Consider the following 14,426-nt stretch of genomic DNA (forward strand, 5'->3'; position numbering starts at 1 on the left):
AAAAAGAGGGAAGAGGGTAATGAGGACAATATTTAAAAAAGACAGGGAGACTGACCTTCTAAAAGTTTTACTTTTGGTCTATCTTAAAGTATGGCCAGTTAGAATGTATAGGAAACAAGTTAAATATATAGGATGGATAGACAGTTAGGGGAATGGAGAGAGCACTGGACTGTGGGTCTGACCTGTGTTCTAGTTACAGATCTGGCATTTTCTGTTTTAGGTAAGTCCCTTAAAACTTTTGTGAGCTTTGCTTTCCTCACTGCAAGGATCAAATGATTTCTTACATGTTCAAAATACTGAATAATCAAAGAATATGTAACTATATTTTTAGCATCTCAGTCCTCACAGGATACATTTAATTCCTACCCCAACAGCAACTTTCATTGCCTTCCAAAACTGAACATTATTCATGTTAAGTTTTATTATTTTTCAACTTCAGTAGGTTTGCACCTGCATTCATAACTCTCCCTTCACTGTACTATAAACATAGCATACTAGTTCATTTTTTGGGAACCGTTTAGGTTATTTTGCTCCCTTTATAGTTTATCCACATGTCATCCATTCTTCAAGGTCTAAGGAAAATCCATTCTCTCCTAAAAGCTATTACTGCCAAACACTAAGAACTTTCAGAATTGAACAGATTATCTACAAACTTGTCACTCAATGTGAGGTCCAAGAACCAGAAGCATCAGCATCCACTGGGAGCTTGCTATTAATGCCCCAACCCTGATTCATCGAGTCAGAACTTGTCCTTTATTGGACAAGATCTCAAAGTAACGTTTATGCACATTAAAGTCTGGAGAAGGTCTGATCTACCACTCATGCTGGAAAGTGGTCATCTTATAGAATCACCTGTTTCATTTGTGTAGCTATTTTTCCTTTAGAAATTTAAAAATTCTAAAGTTTCAGGAGAAACGGTCTTTTAATAATGCTCCACAACAATTTCCCAAAAAATAATTTTATTCGTTCTAATTTGAAAAGGATATACTCTTATAAACTGCATTTTCTAATGGACACAAAATAGGTGTATTCTGATTCTTAAGTACTATTAAAGATTAGAAATTGTACATGTGTATATTTATTCCTTATCTGTGATTGTAGGATTCTATTATATGCTTTCATTCAATACAAAGGAGCAAACGACAATGATCGATGATACGTGAACCTATCAAACCTTACATTCTTTTCAAAATGGAGACTAAGTAAGCTTGTAATCCTATTCAGATGGAAAGCGGAAATGTGATGATCCGTAACCTATGCGGATTTGATCTTTGCCAGCCAGAGCGCTTTTATCTACATGCTCTTGGACCCCCTCAGGTGTTTACCGACTGTTTTCTGGGGGAGCTCAGTATCAAATGAGAGGAAGCTGAATCTGTCTCTTTTCTTATTTCATAGATTAACTTACATGAAAAGAAGTAGATAGATCAGGCCAAATGGTTTCATGTTTTAGATATTTAATTGTTAATGTCCTATTAGATTATAAAAATTAAAGTTTCAAAAGTGATGATTCTAATAGTATATCCCAAACTACTATAAATACTCATTAGCCTAGACCCCAGTGGATAAAATGAAACCCTGATATCTTTTCCCACTTCAGCTAATGTTAGATGATCAGTAATCACAAGATACAAATGATGTGTTTGGGGAAGTTTGCCGGATTCGTAGGAAAGCCAAGCAATGATTTATTCCACAGGGTGCCTGCTGTGCTACATCAAATCAACCTGTCCATTTGAGAAGTCTCATTTTCAGCTAGTTGATATGATTCAGAGTTTTCCGTGTGGCCTAAGGTGCCAGCCAGAAAACTATTAATTAACCTCAGAGAATCAACAGTAATATTTAGCATAGTTAGATCAGTTTATAGATTTTTAAAAATAGTGAGTACAAGAAGTTCAATAGTAGGTCATATTCCATCCTAAGCTTTAGATAAGAATGTAAGTCTGCTCGGTTATTCGATGTGGATGCTCACTAATAGAAAGGAACTGTGATTTTTTGTTTTAAAATATTTGTATTCTTTAAATAGTACTAGATTACTATTTGAAGCTGGTCTCTCAAATCTGTGTGGTCCTGATCTTTGCATTAACGGTAGCAGTATGATGTGTACTCATTTCAAACTGTGCATTTTCTGTGTATGTATTGCAGGGTAAGTTGAAAGAGGAGCACTATTATGTTGACAGTATAGATGTTGAGATCCCTGGCATTATAGACCGACACAGGGAAAATTCCCAAGGACTTTTCAGTTTCTAGGTACCTTTCAGATAGTTATCAAAAATTAGGAAGGTAGTATCTTGGCCCTGTGGTAATTTTGTATGACACTAACTACAAAAATTCCATTTAAACTGTGTGAAAAGTTCTGTAGGGAGTATTTTATGCCACTGTTAATGGACATTGAGCCCTAATTTAAAGTTAAAATAGTATATAAGTTTTCCTAAAAATATCCTTGCTGTTTAGGTGATTTACTGTTCTTTAAATGGAACAGTGGTGCTCTTGATTTTGCTGTCAGAAGCAATTAATATGCCATGCTTTGATTTTATTAGTTGAATGCATGACCTGCAATGGGGAAAGTTACCGAGGTCCCATGGATCACACAGAAACAGGCAAGATTTGTCAGCGCTGGGATCATCAGACACCACACCGGCACAAATTCTTGCCAGAAAGGTAAAATACCACCAAATCACGTTTCCAAGTGATCCTCTTTACAAACTGTAATTTGTCCCATGACAAATTACATGGAAACTCTCTTTCTATAATGTTTGTCTGATAGTCTTGGGACAGAGGGATTTATGATGAGGTACATGAGAGTGCTGACTACAGCGTCAGCTGGTCTTGGCTGATTAGGTTGCGAGTCCCTGAAATCAGGATGGTCCTGAACACAGGAGCATCAGTGGGTACAAAAGGAAAACACTAACAGATGCTTCCTCTTTCTCTTCCATGGCAGCAAAAAAGATAAAAGTACATTCACTAATAACCACTTCGACAGGTCCAAGCTGGGGAGGGTGGCATTATTGTTAACCAAAAGCCAATCTCCTCCTTGTGCCATACCTTCCTGTGACTCAGGTAAAGTGGGGTCATTGTATGACACCGTGTCACAGGCTAAAGGTGGAACAAACAATTCCTTGGCTGCTTTTTTATGGTAGATTTTTAAATTGCCTCTGTGGCAGTCAGGCAACCAAGTTTACATTTCTCCTCAGGAGAACGTTTTGAGTTTAAAAATTATGTGTATTTTGGTCTATAAATTTCATAGGCAACATTTTAGTTGAAAAAAATTTTCCCTTTTTTATTATAAAGACTGAAAATACAAATAAATACAGAAGAAGGCCTTTCTGCCCCGTTCTCTGGAAATTGCCAAATGGTGTTTTTTCTTTATATTTTCTCTTTTTTGTTTGTTGCTTTTTTAGATGAAATTAAAACTGCTTTATTTTAAAACGCATTTCTCATCTTTCAAGTGAGATCGGAAGGGATATGGTAGTAATTAAAAGCAAACCACCAATTCAGGACCCTGTTAATTTAAAGGGAGGTGGGTATAGAAAAAGAGGTGTGATGGAGTTTGTCTTTTACTCTGGTGGAGGTGAGGGCATGACCTAGACAGCTCTAGCTCCAAAATTGAGCTATCATTAGTAACATAGCTATTGAAACCTAACTTTCAGTTTGAACTTTAAGCCTGCTGTAGAAGAGGACCTATTTTCTTAATAAATAATCTATTCAAGGTCAACGTGTATGTAACCTGTCCTTAATTGGGCTTGTGAGAAGGGGCTTCAGTTTGAGACCTAACTGGTGTACAGGTGCCAAATGGACCTAACTTACTATTGAAGGGGATGGTACTCTAGCCTTACTACTATATGCACATTAATACACTCAGCAGTCAATGATGAGCAGTCCTTGTAAGGCAAAACATAGAAAAATCTCTTCTTTCACCAGTTAAAATAGTATCCGAGCTAAGTCAAAAGTTATTTTGTGAGCTGAGGGCTGGGTAATGTTCCAGGAAGATTTACATGACACTTTTCTTGGTGTGGTTTGCAGATATCCTGACAAGGGCTTTGATGATAATTATTGCCGCAATCCTGATGGCAAGCCGAGGCCATGGTGCTATACTCTTGACCCTGACACCCCCTGGGAGTACTGTGCAATTAAAATGTGCGGTAAGTTAGGGTCAAATTTATTGCTTCCTTTTCCTCTCACAGACTGGATCTAAGCAGGCGATTATTAGTGAGACAGGTTAACAACTGTTTGATACTTTAATGCGTATAGGTTTTAAGAACGTGTTACATAAACTTATCCATTTTCAGATAAGTTTTGCATTTCAGATAAGTTATTGCATTTTCAGATGCAATAAACTTATTGCATTTTCAGAGAGCCATTATTTTGAGATACACATGTAAGTGTCACATACACACAAAACAAACTCATGGTAAAGGCCTACACATTCTCATGTTATCAAGGAAAAGGAAGGAAAAAAAACAGAATGAGAAAAAGATCAGGGATTATGTGCAGTATCATAATGTCATTAGGGCTGTAAGAGTGAGGACCTTAGACTCTTACCTACCAATCCTGGATCCTTTCCCTAACCTATCCTCCTAGACATAACATGAGCAGTCAACCGACTATGGACCTCTTCTGGTGAATGATAGAGGCGGCAATGCAGAAAACTAAGTCAGAGAAGATTCTTACAGACATCTTTAATCTCTAGCAGCTAATTTTCACCACTCTGGCTGTCCTTGTGCACAGCCTGCATTCTCTTTCACCTTGTATTTTAGCAGTCCTATAGCCCTTCTGCATCCTGGCCTTTACCCTACTCTCCTGAGTTTATGATAAGGCTTCTTTTCTTACTTGCTTTGTGATATCTCTTTAAATCTGTACACTTGGTCCTCTTCTTCATTAGCTCACACATTTTTATTCTTCTCTAAAATTATCCTGGATAATAATTAGATGTAGATATGCTTTTATTTCTGTGTATAAGAAGTCTTATTTTTTTCAACAAGATCCTAAAATGCTTTCAAATCAGTAGAATTGCAAAAATGTAGTAAGTGTAATCATGTTATAAATTGTCTTGCTAATATAAAAATATGTATATATGGAGAGAAAAATATAAAGACAGATAATCAGGTGCCAGCACACTAAATGATAAATATACAATTACTAGGCTATGCATAGGGATTTGCATATTTCCTTAGATTGGCATGATGAGACTGTTTCTTTGAACAAACTTATTCAGTATTATCTACACTGTGATACTGCCAAGGTAAATATCTCTCCACTTAAAGCTGCTAATAAAAAGAAATGTTTTGGACGACTCAAATAAAACCCATAGAAAAGAGACATGTCTGGCATATGTGAAATAACTGCAGAATCTGGAAGGCTTTTAATGTTCCAAGGAAACTGAACCATCTGTTTGGTCTTTTAAAATAAAGGATGATTTTTGTGACAGTGTTTCTCTGTATAGATTGGGTTAGTGCAACTCATTGACTTTTTAAATGTTATTAATCTGTTTATTATCTAGACCAGGCAGGTACAATAAACCAATAGTTTCCCTTCTTTGTGTGTGTGTGTGTGTGTGTTTTAGGCACTCATAAATTGTCTCTGGAATAAGACCAGTAGTAACACACACACATACACACACACACACATGCATATTGGCTGGCACATTCACCTTTCAACTGGCATGTGCAAGATTGGCTATTTTTAAAAGACATTGGGAGAGGAAAAAAAATACAATGAATATGACACTTCTGTTAGGTAGATTTTTTTTTTTTTCTCTTCTGTCCAGAGTTGACTATTTATACAACATGCAACAATTCTGATGGATTTATTAAACAGAGGGTGGTGTTTATAGGATGCTAATTCCAAGAAAATGGTGGTAGAATTTGTGAACCACACCTCTATACATTTGGGCCTTAAATAACATGATGATTAGGTGGCACTGACTCTCCTGGCTCCCCTTGTATCTGTGAATTCAACCAACTGTGGGATCTTGTAGTACCAATAGGTAATAGCATCTACCATAGGAAAAAAACCAGCATATAAATGGACCTATGGAGTTCAAATCCATGCTGTTCAAGGATCAATTGTAGTTAAGATAAATTATTTTAAGGGTTTGGGAATATTTTTAAAATATTTAAGTTTTAGTTTGTAAACTTATATAGAGAGACTATACTTTTATCAAAATTAGTGAAATAAACTGGCATTTAGGAATTTTGGAAAATGTAACAGATACTTTCTTCCAGATATTTTGTCTTGTACATATAAGCCTATAATGAAAAACTAAGAAAATTGGCAATGGTTTCAATTGTGTATTAATTTTCTATTGCTATATAACAAATTATCAGAAACTATCAAATTATCAGAAACTTGGTAGCTTAAAGTAACACATATGTATTATCTCAAGTTTTCTGTGGGACAGGAGTCAAGGCATAAATGAGGTGTGTTCTCTGCTTAGGATCTCACAAGGCCACAGTCCTGGTGCCCACCAGACATACTATCTCATCTAAGACTGAGTGTCCCCATTCCAATTCAGTTTCTTGTGGTTGTAGTGCTAAGGTGCTCAGCTCTTAGAAACTCCCTGATGTTTTCTTCCACATGGCCCTCTTCAAAATACGGCAGTTTACTTCTCCAAGACCAATAGCATAGCTTTCTGTTACTTTGAACCTCTGGTGTCTGCGCCTTCTTTCATTTATTTACTAAGATTTTTTTTTCAAAGTTATTAAAATTTTATAAGCCAACTTTCTCCAAGATTCTGCACTAGGGATGAATTTCAAAAGGACCTGTTAGGAAATTATATCTTTTAGTGCTTCTATATAATTTCTTTCATCTTAACACAGAGTTGTGAAAGGCAAAAATAACCGTGTTTTATTTTTCCTGGGAAAATTGTATATGTTTATTGGGGACAATGATTGAAAAATAACTGGTCAGTTTTTGCCCTCACTCTGTATGATTTGATACAGAAAGCTCTGCACCCTTTTAAAGAGCTCACCTCATTAGGTCAGCCCACCCAAGGAAGTCTTCCTTTAATTAATTTAAAGTCAACTGATTGGGAACTTTAATTACATCTAAAAAAGTCTCCTCACTTTTGTTGTACAACATAAACTAATTACAGGAGTGGCTTTCCCAAGTGGCTATTCACAATTTATACCCATACTAGAGGGGAGGGGATTACAGAACATACATCAATGGGCAGAAATCTTAAGGGCTGTATTAGAATCCTGTATACCAACACAGGTTTATATGCACTGGCTGTAAAAGAATATTGGTTTATTATGCATTACTTATATCATTTGATTCTTGGGTTATCTCTCTGGCTATCTCTGGTTAGCTCTCAGTCTCAACTGCTTGAATTCATTCTGAGCTTTCAATATGTTTGAAGAAAAGAATAGAGTTTATGATTGTGTCATTTGTCTTCTCTAAAGTTGAAGGCAGATTTTGAAACTCTTGTTTTATTATGTAACAACTGTATAAGAAAATTATAACTGCTATTATTTATTTAACATCTGCTGAAAGGTGCTTCCCATCTATTAACAATAATCTCTATCTCAAAATGGCTGTGATTAGGTAGGCAGTGATGAAAGGTGTGCAAAGACATGATTAGTGGCACAGACTGCAATATTCATGACATGGTAATTAGGTTGATATAGATAAGGATGTGATAAAGACAGAGAAAAGGAAGGAGATGAGAAAATTAGATTAATGTGAGGCAGATGAAGTAGAATCTGAGTATCCCAGCTAGTTGCCATGACAAACACTGAAAAATTAAGCAGGGAGAATGATCTTGTTCGTCATCTAGAACAGTAGCTTCCAAATCAGTGTGCATGAAACCCAGCAGAACACAAAGCCTGTCCTAGGGATTTAAGGGCATGAATAGGTTAAAAGCCTCGAATTTCAGCTCCTCTTTTTCCATATGAATTCTTTCTCAAAATCTTTCGCTTGAGGTGCATGGGTTGCTAAGGGGTCAATCAAATTCAATATCCTACCTGTCCACTGACAACTGCCTCTTGCTACTGTACTGAAAAAAGGTAAACTGTCAATCCTACCTGAATATTAATGGGGTATATTGTCCTGGGTGTAAAAATCTTGGGGACACTAAACAAAGAGACCTTTGAAAATACTATGTATTCATACTGTTTATCATCTACATACTGCTAATAATTATATAACTCCATCCATAACAGATAATACCAAAGAATATCACAATAATACTAAAGAACTGCTCACACTGTTGTGAAAGTTCTAGGCCCCACATCAGACTTTCCAACCAGGGGATCTGGCAAAGGGACTCCCCAGGGAATCCGACTTTGAAAGACAGTGGATTTGATTCCAGAACTCCCACAAGACTGGGGGAAACAGAGACTCTTGGAGGGCACAAAATCTTGTGCACACCAGGAGCCAGGGGAAAAGAGCAGTGACCCCACAAGAGACTGAGCCAAACCTGCCTGTGTGTGTTGGAGGGTCTCTTGCAGAGGCATGGGTTGGAAATGGCCTGCCGTGGAAACAGGGGCACAGGAAGCAACAGTTCTGGGAGGCATGTGTTGGGTATAAGTCCTTTTTGGAGGTTGCCAGTAGCCCTACCATAGAGCCTATACACTCTAGGACTCACCTTAGGCCAAACAACTAACAGGGTGGGAGCACAGCCCTCCCATCCAAAGACAGTTTGACTAAAGATTTACTGAGCATGGCCTTGCCCACCAGAACAAGACTCAGTTTTCCCCACAGCCAGTCCCTCCCATCAGGAAGTTTACATAAGCCTCTTATTCTCATCCATCAGAAGGCAGACAGAAGTAAGAACTTAAATGTCACAGCCTCCAGAACAAAAACCACCATCACAGAAAGCTAATCAAAATGATTGTATGGATCACAGCCTTGTGTAACTCAGTGAAGCTATGAGCCATGGCATACAAGGCCACCCAAGATGGATGGGTTTTGGTGGAGAGTTCTGACAAAATGTGGCTCACTGGAGCAGGGAATGGCAAACCACTTCAGTATTCTTGCCTCAAGAATCCCATGGACAGTATGAAAAGGCAAAAAGATATGATACCAGAAGATGATCCCCCTAAGTCGGAAGGGAGAGTGGAGAAATTCCTCCAGAAAGAATGCAGACGCTGGACCAAAGCAGAAACAACACTCAGCTGTGGATGTGCCTGACGGTGAGAGTAAAGTCTGATGATGTAATATTTCATAGGAATATATGGGACACATATTCAGAGAACAATATTTCATAGGAACATGGAATGTTAGGTCCATGGATCTAGGTAAATTGGAAGTGGTCAAGCAGGAGATGGCAAGAGTGAGCATCAATATTTTAGGAATCAGTGGACTAAAATGGACAAGAATGGGCAAATTTAATTCAGAGGACATTATATCTACTCCTGCAGGCAAGAATCTGTTAGAAGAAATGGAGTAGCCCTCATAGTCAACAAGAGTCTGAAATGCAGTACTTGGGTGCAATCTCAAAAACAACAAAATGATCTTGGTTTGTTTCCAAGGCAAAATTTTCAAGTCACAGTAATCCGAGTCTATGCCCCAACCACTGATGCCAAGGAAGTGGAAGATGACCAATTCTGTGAAAGCCTACAACACTTCCTAGAGCTAACACCAGGAAAAAAAAAAATGTCCTTTTCATCAAGGGGATTGGAAAACAAAAGTAGGAAGTCAAGAGATACCTGGAATAATAGGCAAGTTTGACCTTGGAGTACAAAATGAAGCAAGGCAAAGGATAACAGAGTTTTCCCAAGAGAACATGCTGGTCATAGCAAACAACAACACAAGAGATGACTCTACACATGGACATCACCAGATGGTCAGTACTGAAATCAGACAGATTACATTCCTTGAAGCCGAAGATGGAGAAACTCTATAGAGTTAGCAAAAGCAAGACCTGGAGCTGACTGTGGCTCAGATCATGAACTCCTTATTGCAAAGTGTAGGCTTAAAATGAATAAAATAGGGAAAACCACTTTCGGATATGACCTAAATCAAATCATTTATGATTATACAGTGGAGGTGACAAGTAGATTCAAGGGATTAGATCTTGTAGACAGAGTCCCTGAGAACTATGGACAAAGGTTTATAACATCGTATGGGAAGTGATGACCAAAACCATCCCCAAGAAAAATAAATGCAAGAAGGTAAAGTTGTTGTCTGAGGAGGGCTTACAAATAGCTGAGAAAAGAAGAGAAGTGAAAGTAAAAGAAGAAAGGGAAAGATATACCAACTGAATGCAGAGTTCCAGAGAATAGCAAGGAGAGATAAGAAAGCCTTAAGTGAACAATACAAAGAAATGGGGGTAGGAGGTGGGGAGGGGAAACAGAATGGGAAAGACTAGAGATCTCTTCAAGAAAATTAGAGATACCAAGGGAACATTTCATGCAAAGATGAGCACAATAAAGGACAGAAAGAGTAAGGACCTAACAGAAGCAGAAGATATTAAGAAGAGGTGGCAAGAATACACAGAAGAACTATACAAAGAAGGTCTTAATGACCCAGATAACCAGGATGATTTGGTCACTCACCTAGAGCCAGATATCCTGGAGTGTGAAGTCAAGTGGGTCTTAGGAAGCATTTCTATGAACATATTGAAAAGCAGAGACATTACTTTGCCAACAAAGGTCTGTTTAGTCAAGGCTATGGTTTTTCCAGTAGTCATGTATGGATGTGAGAGTTGGACTGTGAAGAAAGCTGAGCGCCGAAGATTTGATGCTTTTGAACTGTGGTGTTGGAGAAGACTCTTGAGAGTCCCTTGGACTGCAAGGAGATCCACCCAGTCCATTCTAAAGGAGATCAGCCCTGGTTGTTCTTTGGAAAGAATGATGCTAAAGCTGAAACTCCAGTACTTTGGCCACCTCATGCAAAGAATTGACTCATTGGAAAAGACCCAGATGCTGGGAGGGATTGGGGGCAGGAGGAGAAGGGGACGACAGAAGATGAGATGGCTGGATGGCATCACCGACTCGATGGACATGAGTTTGAGTGAACTCCGGGAGTTGGTGATGGACAGGGAGGCCTGGCGTGCTGTGATTCATGGGGTCGCAAAGAGTCAGACACGACTGAGTGACTGAACTGAACTATGAACAAAACTAGTGGAGGTGATGGAATTCCTGCTGAGCTATTTCAAATCCTGAAAGATGCAGCTGTTAAAGTTCACCCAATATGCCGGCAAATTTGGAAAACTCAGCAGTGGCCACTGGACTAGAAAATGTCAGTTTCATTCTAACCCCAAAGAAAAGCAATGCCAAAGTATGTTTCAACTACTGTACAATTGTACTCATTTCACATACTAGCAAAGTAATGCTCAAAATCCTTCAAGCTATGCTTCAACAGTACATGAACCAAAAATTTCCACATGTTCAAGCTGGATTTAGAAAAGGCATAGTAACCAGAGATCAAATTGCCAACATCTGCTGGATCATAAAAAGATCAAAGGGATTCCAAAAAAATATCTTCATCTGCTTCATTGACTATGCTAAAATCTGTATGTGGATAACAACAAACTGTGGAAAATTCTTAAAGAGATGAGAATACCAGACCACCTTATCTACCTCCTGAGAAACCTGTGTGCAGGTCAAGAAGCAACAGTTAGAACCAGGCACACTGAACAATGGACTGGTTCAAAACTGGGAAAGGAGTAGGTCAACGCTGTATATTGTCACCTTGCTTATTTAACTTCTATGTAGAGTACATAATGTGAAATGCTGGGCTGGATGAATCACAAGCTATAATCAAAATTGTCAGGAGATATGCAGATGATACCAATAATGGCAGAGAACAAAGGGGAACTAAAGAGCCTCTTGATGAGGGTGAAAAAGAACAGTGAAAAAAATGGCTTACATTTAAACATTCAAAAAACTAAGATCATGGCATCCAGTCCAATGACTTCACAGCACTGACAGATTTTGTGTTTTGGGGTTTTAAAATCACTGTGGACAGTGACTGCAGACATGAAATTAAAAGATGCTTGTTCCTTGGAAGAAAAGCCATGACAAACCTAGACAGTGTATTAAAAAGCAGAGACATCACTGCTGACATAGGTCCATATAGTCAAAGCTATGGTTTTTTCAGTAGTCATTTATGGATGTGAGAGTTGGACCATCATGAAGGCTGAGTGCTAAAAAATCAATGCTTTTAAATTGTGGTGCTGGAGAAGACTCTTGAGAGTTGCTTGGAGAGCGAGGTGATCAAACCAGTCAATCCTAAAGGAAAACAACACTGAATATTCATTGGAACGGTTGATGCTGAAGCTGGAGCTCCAATACTTTGGCCACCTGATGTGAAAAACCAGCTCACTGGGAAATACCCTCATGCTGGGAAAGACTGAGGGCAGTAGGAGAAGGCAGCAGCATAGGATGAGATGGTTAGATAACATCACTGACTCAATGAACTTGAATTTGAGCAAACTCCGGGAGATAGTGAAGGACAAGGAAGCCTGGCGTGCTGGAGTCCATGGAGTTGTAGAGTCAGACACAGCTCATCAACTGAACAACAATCCATAATACACATAATAGGCCCGCAATGCAGGAGATGTGGGTTCTATCCCTGGGTTGAGAAGATCTCCTGGAGAAGTAAACTGCAACCCACTCCTGTATTCTTGCCTGGAGAATCCCATGGACACAGGTATCTGGTGGGCTACAGTTCATGCTGTCACAAAAGTGTTGGACATGACTTAGCATTTAAACAGCAAGAACAATTCATAACATGCACACATATATATGTGTGTAGTATTTGTACATTTATGCCTGTGCATGTATTTAGTGTGTATTTGTCTCAAAATTTTGTAGTCACAAGAGATTTTTATATGATTTAAATATATAAAAATCTTTCAGCAAAGTATGAGAAATGAGCAATAAAAGACTCTCCAACATAAAATAAAATACATTACACTAAAGTAACATCCTGTGGTTAAAGTGGAATAGAAAATGATTTGATGAGAAAAAGAACTTGATAATGTACGTTTTATCAAGAAAAAGGTAGATGTAAATCCCCGTGGTATTTAGAGAACCTTAAATCCATTCAAAAGAGTGATATACAATTTTTTGTTTTAATACTGTCAATAATTAAAACATGCTAGAAATCACGTCTTTTGTAGCTATTTAAACTTAGCATAAAAATGTAGATGGCGACTTAAAAACATGAGAGGGAATAGAAGTAATTTTTCATAATAATTTTAGTAACAAGAGCAAAACCCAAAAACAAAAAAATGCCAACATTTGAAGACTACTGGTCCATTCTAAAGTAGATCAGTCCTGGGTGTTCATTGGAAGGACTGATGCTAAAGCTGAAACTCCAATACTTTGGCCACCTCATGTGAAGAGTTGACTCATTGGAAAAGACTCTGATGCTGGGAGGGATTGGGGGCAGGAGGAGAAGGGGACGACAGAGGATGAGATGGCTGGATGGCATCACGGACTTGATGGACATGAGTTTTAGTGAACTCCGGGAGTTGGTGATGGACGGGGAGGCCTGGCGTGCTGTAATTCATGGGGTCGCAAAGAGTTGGACACGACTGAGCGACTGAATTGAACTGAACTGATCCATAAGAATTACTATATATTCTGGGTGGTTAGCATAGTGTTGCACAGAAGGCAGTGGCACCCCACTCCAGTACTCTTGCCTGGCAAATGCCATGGATGGAGGAGCCTGGTAGGCTGCAGTCCATGGGTCGCTAGGAGTTGGACATGACTGAGCAACTTCACTTTCACTTTTCACTTTCATGCATTGGAGAAGGAAACGGCAACCCACTCCAGTGTTCTTGCCTGGAGAATCCCAGGGATGGGGGAGCCTGGTGGGCTACTGTCTCTGGGGTCACACAGAGTCAGACATGACTGACTTAGCAGCAGCAGCAGCATAGTGTTGAACAAGGAGGCAGGTGCATCTCATAAGAGCTTATTTTAACAGTAAAGTAAGAAAGAGAATGTGAACTAAGGCAGTAAACAGTGACAATAACAAGGTGAAGAAGGATGTGAACAATATTAAAGAGTTCAAATATATAATGATGATATAAAGTGTCCCATATATAATGACAAGTTGGATCAACTTGAAAATGAGATAGGGAAAAGGTAAAGTCTAAAGGTTTTTTCCCTAAATTGATTAAATGATGCATATTTAAGAGGAATAAATTTGAGGAGAAAGATATTAAGTTTGGTTCTCTTTATATTGAGATGCAGGTGCTTCATGTCAGTGCTCAAAGCATATTTAAGTTCAGTCTTCCATGAATGTCATGCAAAATCAGAAGTGAATAGTGAAATCAAAAGCCTTGGACATAGCAGCACTCCGAGGAAGCATAGAGAGAGCATGCTGCTGCTGCTGCTGCTGCTAAGTCGCTTCAGTCGTGTCCAACTCTGTGCGACCCCATAGACGGTAGCCCACGAGGCTCCCCCATCCTCGGGATTCTCCAGGCAAGAATACTGGGGTGGGTTGCCATTTCCTTCTCCAATGCATGACAGTGAAAA

General features: G+C 38.7%; 1 protein-coding gene across 4 annotated transcripts in view; it reads left to right on the forward strand.

Moving 5' to 3' along the window:
• The window catches only part of HGF (hepatocyte growth factor), an 85,321-nt gene that overhangs the window by 24,099 nt on the left and 46,796 nt on the right, over positions 1 to 14,426 (forward strand). For all 4 annotated transcript variants that reach the window (XM_005205314.5, XM_005205315.5, NM_001031751.2 and 1 more), the window contains 2 exon segments: positions 2,535 to 2,655; positions 4,018 to 4,136. In XM_005205314.5, the coding sequence (XP_005205371.1) occupies positions 2,535 to 2,655; positions 4,018 to 4,136 (240 nt within the window).

The sequence above is a fragment of the Bos taurus genome, chromosome 4 (assembly GCF_002263795.3).
Source record: "Bos taurus isolate L1 Dominette 01449 registration number 42190680 breed Hereford chromosome 4, ARS-UCD2.0, whole genome shotgun sequence".
Lineage (NCBI taxonomy): Eukaryota > Metazoa > Chordata > Mammalia > Artiodactyla > Bovidae > Bos > Bos taurus.